The sequence below is a fragment of the Dipodomys merriami genome, unplaced genomic scaffold, assembly GCF_024711535.1.
Source record: "Dipodomys merriami isolate MVZ:Mamm:240054 unplaced genomic scaffold, mDipMer1.0.p SCAF_70, whole genome shotgun sequence".
In the NCBI taxonomy this organism is placed as follows: Eukaryota; Metazoa; Chordata; class Mammalia; order Rodentia; family Heteromyidae; genus Dipodomys; species Dipodomys merriami.
In genome coordinates, this window is record NW_027206291.1 from 3,271,991 (window position 1) to 3,287,187 (window position 15,197).

Here is a 15,197-nt window from a genome sequence, read left to right on the forward strand (position 1 = left end):
GTAGCACGCATGCGCAAGGCTCTGGGACGTTTCCTTACCGCGCATGTGTAGAAGCGACCGGGAGCGTCGTCCTTGCGCCGGTTGCGCCTGCGCAAAAGCGTGGCGCGCCGGAGAGGCTGGCAGCGGCTCCCTCTCAGGCGGCGCCATTTTGTACTAGGAGCCGAGATTTAAAAAAGAAAAAAAAAATAGAAGAAGAGGGAGGGGGGAAAAAAAAAAAAAAAAGAAAAGAAAGCCACCGGCCCCGGTTGTTTGTAAAGTGGGCGGTGGCGTCAGAGTCCCTGGAATGGCGGAGACTCTGTCGGGTTTGGGAGATTCGGGTGCGGCGGGAGCAGCGTCTCTGAGCTCCGCTTCGTCGGAGGCCGGGACGCGGCGGCTCAGCGACCTCCGGGTGATTGACCTGCGGGCGGAGCTGAGGAAGCGGAACCTGGACTCGAGCGGCAACAAGAGCTTTTTGATGGAGCGGCTGAGGAAGGTGCGGCGGGGTCCGCGGAGGGGGGGCCGCCGCTCGGTCGCGCGTCCCCTGCGGCCTGGGTCGGGTCGGGCCGGCCCGGGGCCCGCGCGGCCCGGCGCCGGCCGCTCCCGGATATTCCCCGGCCTCGGGGACAGACGCGAGGCCGGCGGGGCCCGGGTTCAAATCCCAGCGCCGCGTGCAGGCGAGGAAAGGTGGGGGGGGGATGAGGTGAGGGGGGGAGAGGAATAAGCCAATAACAAACGGGACGCGGACGGGAGAGGGCGGTCGCTGTCCGAGGCTCCTGGTGACCGCTGACTTCCGCCACTGCGCCCAGAGCCTTCCCCCAGCCCTGCCCCTCCTCCAGTTAACTAGGCGAGGCGCCCCGATTAAAAAAAAAAAAATACCCCACTTGGTGGTTGCGACGTGGGGGCGAGGCTGCCAAGGTCACACGCGGGATTGGAACCCAGGCCCGCTGCTCTGGGAAGATCGCTGACCGCCTCCATCGGGAGGTGGTCGCACCCCAGGAAGAGGGTTCCTGTAGACTCAAAGAAAACACCAGAGGGGAGAGAGCTATAAAAACGGATGGTTTCCAACCATTTGTCAGGAGTAGCCCGTGGAAGGGACGTGCATGAGCCTTCAGAAGTGTCAGATCGGGTGAGCTCAGGCACAGACCTCACACCATCCCCAGAGACTGGCAGGGTGGACATCACACCCTTCCCCCAACCCCTAGCTATCTGTCTATCATGGGGACCCCGACTAGTGAGCTGGCATGTTTTCGACACGGGTGTGGAAGACCTTTAACCCCTTCAGAGCCTGCTCTTGAAAAAGAGCAAGATGGTAGTAGTGCAGGGGTTCTAGGATTAGGTGAGGTCATATGGGCCAGTTTGGCACTGTTTCCTGGCATATGTAAACAAATTGGATTTTCCTGGGGAGGCCACCTTACATCAGTTGTCATTTGGTGCTTACCACTTTCTTAGGGGAAAGTTGTGAAGAGTTCCTTCACAGCATGGAACTAGCTGTGCAGATAACATCCATTGCACTCCTCTGTCCTGTGGTCAGCATTCCCACTTTGTCCCACAAGCCTGACTGAATTCTGTTACTTTCCCCACCCCCAAGTCCTCTCACAGACTCTGGATTGGTGATCCACTAGGTGTTTCTGCTTCCCACTGCCTGAAGATGGGCGTGTGTGTGTGTGTGTGTGTGTGTGTGTGTGTGTGTGTTCATTCGTGTTCACACTCAGGTGTGGGTACACCACCAGTACAGGCTGGCTTTGAACCACAGTCTTTAGATCACAGCCTCCTAAGGAACGTAAGTGCTGGCATGAGCCACTGGGTCCCTGGATTCAAGATGGACATTTAAATACATTTGCCTCTGTGTCTGTGTGTGTGCTGGTCCTGGAGCTTAAGGCCTGGGCTCTGTTCCTGAGCTTTTTGCTGAAGGCTAGTGCTCTACCTCTTCAGCCACAGCTTCACTTCTGGCTTTTTGGTGTTTAATTGGGGATGAGAGCCTTTTGGACTTTCCTACCCAAGCTGGCTTTGAACTACCATACTCAGATTTCAGCCTCCTGAGTAGCTAGGATTATATGCGTGACAATGATAGGCTTGTGTTTCTTGCCCATAAAAGGTTTCTCTTAGGTGGGACAGGATATTCATCAGAAGCAAAGTAGAAAGTAGCTGTTGGCAGATATCCCTGTTTTGAGCCCCCTCGGCCTACCATCACCCAACTGACTGTAGATTGTATTCTGCCGCCTCCTCAGTCAGCCAACCTACACAGCTGTTTCTATTTCACTGCACTTTCCTGTCAGGCTGTGGGTCCAGAGCTGTGTGGCTCTGGAGTATGAGTGTCTCAGAGAGCATTTTCTCTCTCCTCCGGATTCTTAGAGCTGCTGTCCAATTACAGACACAAACATCGCAGATGTCTCTCTCTCATCTTGCACAGATGGTGGCCCAGTCTTGGTGTAATTTCCAGGTAGAGCCCAGGGTCAGTGGTGGAGGGATCTGTTGAGGCTGTAAGCTCCAGGTGCTACTCCCTTAGGAAACCCATAACTGGGATACAGATTCCTTCAGGGCTGGAATGTAACATCATCCTGCAACATTTCTGTTCTGGTGATATTTCACAACTGGCGGATGTCAGGACAGTGCTGCACTTCTCCTGCTGGCTTGTAGAGGAGGAGAGCTTTGCTTTATGCTGGAACAGATGGATGGCAGGCCTTGTCGCACACCTCACGCTGGCCAGCTCCCCAGATGACATGCACACTGTATGAAGATACAGTCCAGTATTTAAAGAGGATTGGGACGTACGTTAGTGGCACAACCCTTTTCTCTTCTACTCAAAGCCCTGGCTGAGGTTGCTTGCTAGCGCCTCAAAAGCCGACAGAAATAGGAGCTCATCCATTAGCACAAGGCAAGAAATCAGGGGAAAGTCATCATTACTGAAGCTAAATTTGAAGGTGAATGTAGTCAGTGGCATGATCAGTACTCATTTGCGAAATGTCTGCTTGGTTCTAGGCACCGTGTACCAAATTTGGAGGTACTGTTCCCGTGAGTAGCAAATCCTTAGTGGTTAGGCTTGCCAAGAAATCCTTTTGGCTCAGTACACAGTGAGGAAGGGCCACGAAACGGCTAAGGGCAAGGTCTTTGGAAGCAGCTGTGGGGTGGGTGGGATTGGGACTGGGTGACATCATCACCTGTCCCATACCTGGTTCATTCAATAGCAGCTCCCCCAGAAGTAGCATTGTCCTTTAAACAGGCCCACCTGTCCTGGAGAGGACTGTTGCCGTCATCTTGAATATCATAGAAAATGGCCAATAAAGCCTGAGGAAATCAGCTGACTCTTGAATTCTTGGAGCCCAGCAGCAGGGTGAGCCAGGTGACTCTTTGCAGATTGTTGCTTTAAACAGATGTAGAGTCTGTGTATTAGCCTTAATGAATAAGAATAATGGTATTTGCCCTGTGGTCCAAAAGAAAACCTCAGAGCCCTGGTTCTGTGGACAGCAAGAGAGGACAGGACAGTTATCTGGTGGCTGAGGGAGTGTCTAGCTCAATAGCCCCTGTATTTCCTAGATAGGGATTTCATAACTTACCTGCGGGTTCTGTGAGTCAGGCTGGTTTAGAACTTGTGAACCTGAATTAGCTCTCATGCCTTCATCTCTCAAACAGCTAGGATGACATGATTTTCACCCCTGTGCCCAGCTGTTCGTTGACTTTGGTTACTCATCTTTTCTTTCAACTTCTTTTTAGGCAATTGAAGATGAAGGTGGTAATCCTGATGAAATTGAAATTATCTCTGAAGGGAACAAGAAAGCATCAAAAAGATCTAGCAAAGGTATGAAGGACATGATGGCCTCATGGGTTCTCTTCCCTGGTTGAGCTGACTGGGCTTGGGACCTGTGGTTGCTGCAATCAGCCTTCAGGGAAGTCCTGTGCCTCTTAAGATCTCTGCTCTGTGTTGCTGGAGCTGGAGGAGCATTGGCACCTTTCTCCATTTTATCCTTGGCATGGTCTGCAGTGCTCACTTCTTCAGGCCCTTCATTTCAAATAGACAGGATTTAGAACGCTTGAGTCTCATTATTCAGACTAGCAGGGAATAACTTCACTGTTAATAGCATATGACCAACACAGTTGTCACATTTCTTTTCCGAAGTAAAAGCAATGTATCATGGCACTTGTTTTTTTTTTTTTTTTTCTTTTTTTTGGGGGGGGGGGTCCAGTCGTGGGGCCTGAACTCTGGGCCTGGGCACTGTCCCTCCGCTCTTCAGCTCAAGGCTAGCGGTCTACCACTTGAGCCACAGCGCCACTTCCGGCTTTTTTGCTTATGTGGTGCTGAGGAATCAAACCCAGGGCCTCATGGATGCAAGGCAAGCACTCTACCACTGAGCCACCTTTCCAGCCCCTGTATCATGGCACTTGAATGACTCTTACCATCTGACCCAGTCCCTTTCCCACTGCCTCCTTGCTTATGCCCGTGTGTTCTGCCCACCCATCTTCCTGTCTTTTTGTTTTGTTTTGTTTTGTTTTTTGGTCATGGGGCTTGAACTCTGGGCCTGAGCACTGTCCCTGAGCTCTTAAGCTCAAGGCTAGCGCTCTACCACTTGAGCCACAGCGCCACTTCCCTGTCTTCTTGTCTTTGCACTCAAAGCAGCCTGTGCAGGGAAGGACAGTTCCCGAATCCCTTGGTAATAGCTCCTCTCTCAGGTGTTACTACTGAGGATGGGACTACATCCTTCTACCTCCTTGGTTTCTACAGTAACGTGAAAGAATCAGCCAGGGCTGGATGTTTGAACTCTTCTGATTCTTCTCTTGATAGTTGGAAGGTCTATGTTTGCTGCAAGAAATTACATGGGGTGGGGATTGCAATGTCTGGGAGGCAGCCTGGGCCAGCCACTGGAGAACAGCCCTGGTGACCGTACTGATGGAATCCAGTAGCTTCTGTCATGCACCACACACTGAGCATTTTTGCTTTACCCAAAGAAATGTGCCAAGGGAGAGAGTTCTGGAAATTAACAAAGATAGCCCTGGAGGGAAAGTAGAGCCTGTACATCTTTTGCTTTCCCTTCTCTCTTTAATAAGAACACATACCTGCACTGAAATTTTATGAAACTTACTAATTAAGTAAAAAGGAGGAAAAGTTGATACACATCCCAGATTGTATGAATCCCATCTTCTGCAAGTGGGTATGTGGGTGTACAATATATACTTTGTTACATCTATCATTCTTCCTTTAAAGAAAAGTTGGTAATGCTGGACACCAGTGGCTCACATCTATAATCCTAGCTAATCAGGAGGTTGAGGACTAAGGATCCCTGTTTGAAGCTACCTTTAAGCAAACAAATTAATGATTTCACTAACCAGAAAAAATAGGGAAGTAAATGTGTGGCTCAGAAGAAAGAGTGCCATCCTTAAGAGAAAAAAACAAGGGCTGGGAAGGTGGCTTAGTGATAGAGCGCCTTGCATGCATGAGGCCCTGGGTTCGATTCCTCAGCACCACATAAGCAAAAAAGAAAAAACCGGAAGTGGCACTGTGGCTCAAGTGGTAGAGCACTAGCCTTGAGCTGAAGAGCTGAGGGACAGCGTTCAGGTTCAGAGTTCAGGCCCCACGACCGGACCAAAAAAAAAAAAAGAGAGAGACAGAAAAAAAACAAAGCCAGTAGCATCCCCCCCACAACGCAGCCAAAAAAGGAATAAGTAAAGAAGTAAATAAATACTGTCTGCTGCTTGCTGGGCTGCTGGCCTTGCTTCTAGTTTTCCTTGTTGCTGTGAACTATAAATTCCTTAAAGCAATATTTTTGTTGTATGTGTTGGCTTTCTCTAAGCCTGGTCTTCACTGTGTTCCTAGACTCCAGTGATGCTCTGCCTTGGCTTTGTGAGTAGCCACCAGCACCTGTGAAAGGAAGTATGTTTTTTCTGATATATTTGGATTGTATAGATATTCTAATGATATGTATATTATTTGAATTCATGATTTAAAGGGCTTGAGTTTTTTTTTCCAGAATAGCTACTAATAAACAGCTTTTAAACAGATGGTGCTGGTTAATATTCCTAATGTTCCTAGTCTGCAGTGTCTAGTTGCTTTTGTGTGTGTGTGTGCTGGTCCTGGGGCTTGAATACAGGGCCTAGATGCTGATCTTCAGGCTTTTCTGCTCAAGGCTAGCCCACTTGCGCCACACCTCCACTTCTGGCTTTTTGCTGGTTAATTGGAGATAAGAATGGCATGGACTTTCCTGACCAGGCTGGCTTCAAACCTGCAATCCTTAAATCTTAGCCTCTTGAATATCTAAGATTATTGGCATGAGACAACAGCGCCTGGACCTCGTGTTTTAAACTGTCACTTAGTACTGGTTGTTTTTTCTGTTGATGATGCTGGGGTTTGAACTAAGAAACTCGAACTTGAAGGCAGCTGTTCTATTGCCTGAGGCACAGCCCCAGTGCTCAGTATCTTTAAAAAGTTTCAAGAGAAGCTGGGTGCCCAGTGGCTCACACCTGTAATCCTAGCTACTCAGGAGGCTGAGATCTGAGGATCATGGTTCAAAGCCAGCCCGGGCAGGAAAGTCAGTGAAATTCTTATCTCCAATAAACCACTCAGAAAACCAGAAGTGGTGCTGTGGCTCAAGCGGTAGAGGGCTCGCCTTGAGTTGAAGAGCTGAGGGACAGTGCCCAAGCCCAGAGTTCAAACCCCACAATGGACCAAAAAAAAATTTTTGAGAGAAGAAAAGCATTTCCTGTGTTCATCTGAACTTCTCTGCAGATAATATTTCCATTTTTACTTCAGGGCAGACAGGTAATTGACCATTGATACTGTCTAAGCTGCTTCCCATGCCTTTTGCCTGCTTTCCCAGTGGGCTGTGTTTTAGCATTAATAAGGGCTCTCTAAAACACATTTGGGGAGGGGTCAGGGTTTCCCCATCTATCAGCTGATTTTTATCTTGGTCATTGGAATCTCCATCTTTTCCAGGGCCAGTACTGTCTATGGGTATATGGCCAGTATTGTATATGGGTCCCTGGACTGGGTCCCATGATCCTCAGATCTCAACCTCCTGAGTAGCTAGGATTACAGGCATAAGCCTATAATACCTGGCTGTATATTGTTGTTTAAAAGTTTCTTTTCTTTGAAATTATAAAAAATAGGGCTGGGAAGGTGGCTCAGTGGTAGAGCGCTTGCCTTGCATGCCTGAGGCCCTGGGTTCGATTCCTCAGCACCACATAAGCAAAAAGAAAAAAGCCGGAAGTGGTGCTGTGGCTCAAGTGGTAGAGCGCTAGCCTTGAGCTGAAGAGCTGAAGGACAGCGCCCAGGCCGAGTTCAAGCCCCACTACTGGACCCAAAAAAAAAAAAATATTGTGTATGGGCTGGGAAGGTGGCTCAGTGGTAGAGCGCTTGCCTTGCATGCCTGAGGCCCTGGGTTCGATTCCCCAGCACCACATAAGCAAAAAGAAAAAAAGCTGGAAGTGGCTCTGTGGCTCAAGTGGTAAGAGTGCTAGCCTTGAGCTGAAGAGCTGAGGGACAGCACCCAGGCCCAGAGTTCAGCCCCCTCCACCGGACCCAAAAAAATATATATATATTGTGTTACATAGTAGCATAGTCTTGTGGCTTACTTATACTTTTGGATATGTAGCATAGTTTTGTAGTTTTATTTTACTTTTGGATGTTTGTTTAGTTTTTGGGTTTTTGGCTTGAGGTTGTAAGGAGAGCCAATTTTTGGAATCAAAAAGATTGTCTCGGGCTGGGAAGGTAGCTCAGTGGTAGAGCGCTTGCCCTGCATGCATGAGGCCCTGGGTTCGATTCCTTAGCACCACATAAGCAAAAAAAAGAAAAAAGCAGGAAGTGGCACTGTGACTCAAGTAGAGTGCTCGCCTTGAGCTGAAGAGCTGAGGGACAGCGCCCAGTCCCATAGTTCAGGTCCCATGACTGGACCCCCCCCCCCAAAAAAAAAAAAAGATTGTCCCTTCCTAGTCAGCACCCAGCAAAACCAAAACTAAAGCTGTGTGAGCTTTTTTTTTTTTTAACCAGAGGTTACTCTTCTGCTTCTAGAACTTCATGGAAAGTGGGACCAACCATGCAGCATAAACTCTTGTGATTGCGGCCCCTACACACTTGGTGTAACTAGTTGTATTCAGGAACTTAATTACGTTTAAGTATCTTGTCAGTAGTTTTTTTGTTTTGTTTCATTTTGTTTTTATTTTTGGTTGATTGTGGGGCTTGAACTCTAGGCCTGGGCGCTGTCCTTGCATTTTTCAGCTCAAAGTAAGTGCTCTACCACTTGAGCCACAGCGCCACTTCCAGTTTTATGGTGGTTAATTGGAGATCAGAGTCTCACAGACTTTACTGCCTGGGCTGGCTTTGAACTGTGATCCTCAGATCTCAGCCTCCTGAGAAGCTAGGATTATAGGTGCCCAGCCAGTAGTTTTTTAAATCAAGATTTTAACTGAAAATTATAACGTGTTTAATGAACGGATTTAGAATAGTTTAAAAATCTAGAAAATGAATGTCAAGTACATATGTTTTGCACCATCTTAAATAATTGCCAGCTGAGTGCATTTCCCTATAATGACATGGGGACACTGTTGTCAGGGTGGTTGAGAATAGAACTGAAGATGCCAAGTGGACCTGTTTGCTTTTCAAGTGACCTAATATTGTGCCTGCTGGGCAAGGCTTTTCTTCCACATTTTCCTATGTACAGCAAAATTTCCAAGAATCGCACAAGAGATTCCCATGTATTCTTGGAGATGCCCTCAATGTTGTCATTTAGTTACTCCTCCTCTTCACTTCTCCCTTCCTTTCCCCTCCAGAAAGAACTGTGTGATAATAATAGGTTACAAGACATGGGACCCTATCCCTACACGCTACAATATTACCTAAAAGCAAGAATGTCATGTAACCACAATTTTGATTTTGTTTTTTGTTTTTGTTAGTCCTGGAGCTTGAACTCAGGGCCTGGGCACTGTCCCTGAGCTTCTTTTGCTCAAGGCTAGCACTCGTGTCACTTGAGCCACAGCTCCACTTCCAGCCTTTTCTGTGTATGTGGTACTGAGAAAGCGAACTCAGGGCTTCATGCATGCTAGGCAAGCACTCTACCACTAACCCACATTCCCAGCCCCTATAACCATAATTTTGAAAGTCAAGAAATTATTATTGAGCTGGGTGGGGCTGAACAAACTCCTAGTATCCCCCCCCACACACACACACATACATGAACTAATCGCTTCAATGCTGTTGCCCAATATCAGACTTTTAGATTTAGTCATTTGTTCTAGTAATAGTCATGTTATTTATAGCTAGGAAGAAAAAAAAAACAAGGATCCTCGATGGCATTTTGTTGACATGTGTCCTTTGTTTAATCAGGAACACTTTCTCATTTGTGTGTGGGTGTACGTGCGCATGCATGTATGCACATGTATGTGCCAGTTCTAAAGTTTGGACTCAGGGCCTGAATGGTATCCCTGAGCTTCTTTTGCTCAAGGCTAACACTACCACTTGAGCCACAGTTCCACTTGTGCCTTTTTTGGTAGTTAATGGGAGTCTCATAGACTTTCCTGCTGGGGCTGGCTTCAAATCTTAATTCTCAGATCTCAGCCTCCTCCTAGCTGGGATTATGGGCATAAGCCACCTGTGTTGGTTTTAACTTTGTTTGTTTGAATTGAGAGCCTCCTGATTACTAGGCAGTCAGAAACTACTTGAGCCATAGCCCAACCTGTTTTTTGTTGTTGTTTGTACTGGGGCTAGAATTTAGGGCCTGGTGCTTGCTAGGCAGTTGCTCTTTTTATTATTTCTTTATTTATTGATAGTTCTGGGACTTGAACTCAGGGCCTGGGCACTGTCCCTGAGCTTCTTTTGCTCAAGGCTACCACTTGAGCCACACTGCCACTTCCAGCAATTCCTTTTACTAAGCAAGCATTCTACCACAAAGCCACATTCCTAGCCTCTTTTTGTTTTTTTGTTGGTCATGGGGCTTCAACTCAGGGTCTGGACACTGTCCCTGAGCTTTTTTTGCTTAAAGCTAGTGCTCTTAATACTTTGAGCCACAATGCCACTTCCAGTTTTCTGGTGGTTAGTTGGAGATAAGAGTCTCACAATTTCCTGTCCAGACTGGCTTTGAACCATGATCCTCATATCTCAAGCCTCTTTGAGTAGCTAGGATTACAAGCATGAGCCACTGGTGCCCAGCTCAGTTGCTCTATTTTTTAATATTTATTTACTTATTTTGTTGGTCATGGGGCTTGAACTCTGGGCTTGGGTGTTGTCCCTATGCTCTTCAGTACAAGGCAAGTGCTCTACCGCTTGAGCCACAGTGCCACTTCTGGTTTTCTAGTGGTTTGTTGGAAATAAGAGTCTCATGGAGTTTCCTGGCTGTTCTAGCTTCAAACTGAGATCCTCAGCTCTCAGCCTTCTGAATAGCTAGGATTACAGGTGTGAGCCACCGGTGCCTGATTATTTGCTCTATTTTAAACCATACCTCCAGCCCTTATTTGTGCTACTTATGTGAAATAGGGTGCTGCCTGCCTGAGTGTGTGTGGCTGGACCACAATCTGTCTATTTTAAGCTTTCATAGCTGGGATGATAGTCACCATGCCAATCTATGTGTTTAAAAGGAGTCTCAAGGAAGTCGCGCTGTGGCTCAAGTGGTAGAGCACCAGCCTTGAGCTGAAGAGCTCAGGGACAGCGCCCAGGTCCTGAGTTCAAATCCCTCAACTGACAAAAAGAAAAAAGTAAAACCAGATTCACTTTTGCTGGGCACTGCGGCTCACGCCTGTAATTCTAGCTACTCAGGAGGCTGAAATCTGAGGATCTGAGCCAGCCCGGGCAGGAAATGCCGTGAGAGTCTTACCTCCAATAAACCACTCAGAAAACCAGAAGTGGTGCTGTGGCTCAAGTGGTAGAATGCTAGCCTTGAGCTGAAGAGCTGAGGGATAGCACCCAGGCCCAGAGTTCAAGTGTCATGACTAACAAAGAAGGGGGAGGAAGGGTCTCAAACTTCTTTCTTCCAGGTTGGCCTCAGACTTTTAGTTCCCTTTTGCCCAACCTTCTGAGTAGCTAGTATTAACATCTCTGAGTCACTAGTGCCCTGCCCAACATTACTTTTTTGTGTGCATGTGTGTATGTGTCAGTCCTGGGCCTTGAACTAAGGCCTGGGTGATGTCCCTGAGCTTTTATGCTCTATACTAGCACTCTACTACTTGAGCTATAGCTCCATTTCCAGCTTTTTGGTGGTTAATTGGAAATAAAAGAATTTCACAAACTTTTTTGCCTAAAATGGTTTTTAACCAGTTCTTCAGACTTCAGCCTCCTGAGTAGTTGGGATTACAGACATGAGACACCAGTGTCCAGCAAAATATCCCATGATTACAATCAAGCCACACACTTTCACCTCTATCGTAAAACATCTCTGATATCACAAAGACCTTGTTTTAAGTCACTGTAACAGAATATCTCTTCTGAAGAAATAAATGTCTTCCTTTCTTCCATGGTGCAAAATGTTAATTCATAATCTGTTGGAGGGGGGCTGGGAAGGTGGCTCAGTGTTAGAGCGCTTGCCTTGCATGCCTGAGGCCCTGGGTTCGATTCCTCAGCACCACATAAGCAAAAAGAAAAAAGCCGGAAGTGGTGCTGTGGCTCAAGTGGTAGAGCGTTAGCCTTAAGCGGAAGAGCTGAGGGACAGCGCCCAGGCCCAGAGTTCAGACCCCATGACCGACCAAAACAAGCAAACAAACAAACAAATAATCTGTTGGAGGATATATACATATAAATAAATATAGAAATTTATAAATATAATTAAATGCAAATGTATATAAATTTACTGTTATCAATAAGGTGTTATAAGGCACGTAATGAGCAGTTTCTTTTCCCAAGAATACTCACTGCTGAGTATTTTGAGTTAGGTAAAATTAGTAGCAGGTAGGTCTGGAGTGTGGCAAAGTGGCTGAGCACTTGCCAATTATGCACAAGGCCCTAGATTTCCATTTGTAGCACTGCCATAAAAGGGGGAAAGAAACAGCAGAAGTGTTATGGTCTCATTGTGTCCTCTTGAAAGCACATACTGTGTGTCAAGTAGAGTTGTGTGACTTAGTGCTACTGGTCAGGTTTTTCCACTGGTGAGTTATTATCTTCCCCTTATAATTATGACATGGAGAAGATAGTAGAGGGCATGTCTTTCCTCTGCTGCTTTCCACACCCACTCCTTGTCCAGTTCTTGTACTAAATACAAACCCCCCCCCCTTTTTTTTTTTCTGGTGAGATCCTTGTTCTGCCTTTAAGGATTACCCCTGTCCTGTACTTATCAGAGTACACACACATTTTTATTTTATTCACTAAAGTATAAGCTTTCAGTCTTAACTCCTGTGATGTGCCTCTGGGGCTGGAGGATCATGCAGTTCCTGTGTTGCTTCCACGTTCCTCTGTCATTCTTGGAGCATGACTTGACTTCCTGGCACTGGCCTGTGCTCCGGTCTTCTCCCCAGAATCAAGCATTTCTTCCAGGTACTTTGGTTCCTTGTGAGCAGTGATACTTGGCGCCTCCATGGGCATACCTATAATTCTGGCTTGAAGCTGATAGCTGAGGCAGGATAGTTGAGAGTTTAGGAGTGGCCTCGATCACAGACTCTAAAAGAGAGTCATAGACTCCAAAAATAGAGGTGCTAGAGGTGTGTATATTGGAAACTACGATGTGTACACTTGAGATGTGTGGCCTGAGTTTGTAAGGTCTATGGGCTGGATGTTAAGGCAATCAGAAGTCAACCAGAACATCTTGAGAAATAAGGCCCTGACTAATAGGAACAGCTAGTTTGATAGCTGCTTATGCTGGTTAATAACATGATGTCCCGTGGGCTTTACTAGTTTGTTTGCAGGTTAGGCATGAAACCTATGGCCTTGTGCTTGCTAAGCAACTGTTCTAACCACTTAGCCACACTCTCAGCCATCTCCTGGAGTCTGGAAGTGTCGTGTCATTATTTCACACGAGCAATCAATCACTTCAGATAGTACTAAATGAGTGGGTGCTGGTGGCTCTCGCTTAAAATTCTAACTACTCAGGAGGCTAAGAGAGGAAGATTGCAGTTTGAAGTCAACCTAGGCAAGAAAGTCTATGAACTCCCCACAGTCCTAGGGCTTGAATTCAGGGCCTAGGCACTGTCCCTGAGCTGCTTTTGCTCAAGGCTAACACTCTACCACTTGGGCCACAGCACTCCTTTTTTTTTTCTTTTTTTTAATTAATCACTATTTATTAAATGTAATAGTTGTTTTTCTGCTAGTAATTTTTTATTATCTTTAAGTAGTTGTACAAAGAAGTTCACATTTTACAAAACAGTATATATGATATAGTACAAAGTGTCTGACAACATTGTCACCCATCTGTCTTAACCCATCCCTTCTTTCACTTTTTTTCTTTAATTGGTGTTAGATGATTACATAAATTTCACATATTTCACAGTATTGTAGAATAGTGATACTTAGAGTCACAAACACATTTTAACTTTCACAAGGCAAATTGTCATTATCATGGTCTATACAGTTTGTGAATTCTATGAGCTTTGACAATACAAATTATTTTTTCCACATCAGGTGATGTTTACATTTCTTTCCTTTTGCTTAGTGTGGGGCTGTTTCCACTTATTCTGTTCCTTCTCCTGGTTTCCATCTGTTGTGTGCATATATCTACCATATATATGGTCAAAAACATGGAGTCTTTTAGCAATGATATGACAAAATGGGTGGCTGTCCTTTGTTTCTTTTTTTTTTTTTTTTTATGGGTCTGGTCATGGGGCCTGAACTCTGGGCCTGGGCACTGTCCCTCAGCTCTTGAGCTAGCGTTCTACCACTTGAGCCACAGCGCCACTTCCGGCTTTTTTTCTTTTTGCTTATGTGGTGCTAAGAATTGAATCCAGGGCCTCAAGCATGCAAGGCAAGCACTCTACCACTGAGCCACCTTCCCAGCCTGTCCTTTGTTTCTTGAGTCATGTTTGCCATATCTTCTTGTATTTTGGCTTTAGCATCCACATATCAGGGAGACCATGTACCGTTTGTCTCTTTGTTCTTAGCTTACTTTGCTCAAAATAATCTCTAGTTCCACTCATTTCCCTGCAAATGCCATTATTTTGTCCTTTCTAATGGCACAATTTTTGGATCCACTCATCAGTAGTGGGGCATCTGGGTTGTTTCCTAGGTCTTGGCTATTGTGAACAGTCACAGCACCACTTCTGGCTTTTTCTGTTCATGTGGTACTAGGACTCAAACCCAGGGCTTCATGCATGCTAGGCAATCAGTCTACCACTAAGCCACATTTCCAGTCCCCCGTGGAACTCTTTAATTAAATACCAAAATGGTAGAGTGCTAACTTTGAGCCAAAAAAAAAAAAAAAAATTCAGGGGCAGCACGTAGTCCCAAATTCAAGCCCCAGGACCATACACACACATACACACACACTGCCAAATGGTATCTTTAGCTGGATACAAAGAATTATACCTGTTATCCCAGCTCCTCTGGATGCCAAAGCAGAATTGCTTGAACAAGGAGCATGAGGCCTAGGCTGTGAAACCAAATTCCATCTCTTAAAAAACAAATGAATTTGTGTGCCTGTGTGTTATTTATGCATATGGGGCTATATTTTATTTTTTGTCAGTTGTGGGGCTTGAACTCCGGGCCTGGGGGCTGTCCCTCAGCTCTTCAGCTCAAGACTAGCGCTCTGCCACTTTGAGCCACAGTATCATTTCTGGTTTTCTGGTGGCTAATTGGAGATAAGAGTCTCATGTACTTTCCTGCCCAGGTTGGCTTTGAGCCATCCTGACATCTCAGCCTCCTGAGTAACTAGGCTTACAGGCATGAGCCGCCAGCACCTACTATTTTAAATAGTAAAATAGTAAACTATGGGTAAACAGTCAAGAGCTATGATACAATGTGGCCAAGGTTAACTAGAGCTGGTGATTTCATATCAGAAAAGTTGTTAGTTCTTCCCAAAATACGCTTAGAAGAAACTCTAGGCCAAGTGTGGTGTGGACCTGTAATTCTAGCATTCACAAAGCTGAGGTAGGAGGATTGCAAGTCCCAGGCAACTTCTAGATGAGACCTGAAGAAACTGGGGTCATTGCTCAATGGTAGGGAAAGAAAAACATGATATAAATGATAATGTTTGGGATTTTATTTACTTATTTGGATCCGGTCATGGGGCCTGAACTCTGGGCCTGGGCACTGTCCCTCAGCTCTTCAACTCAAGGTGAGCGCTCTACCACTTGAGCCACAGCGCCACTTCTGGCTTTTTTCTTTT

At 46.1% G+C, this 15,197-nt stretch overlaps 1 protein-coding gene across 2 annotated transcripts in view; it reads left to right on the plus strand.

Annotated features, from left to right (window-relative positions):
- The first annotated feature begins 73 nt into the window (after positions 1 to 73).
- The window catches only part of Safb (scaffold attachment factor B), a 36,200-nt gene continuing 21,076 nt past the window's right edge, over positions 74 to 15,197 (plus strand). The window contains exons 1-2 of one of the 2 annotated variants that reach the window (XM_070008189.1): positions 74 to 472; positions 3,691 to 3,775. In XM_070008189.1, coding sequence (XP_069864290.1) covers positions 284 to 472; positions 3,691 to 3,775 — 274 coding nt within the window. In that variant the 5' untranslated portion in view covers positions 74 to 283. The remainder of the gene's footprint in view (positions 473 to 3,690; positions 3,776 to 15,197) is intronic. The other variant, XM_070008190.1, reaches the window with a different exon arrangement.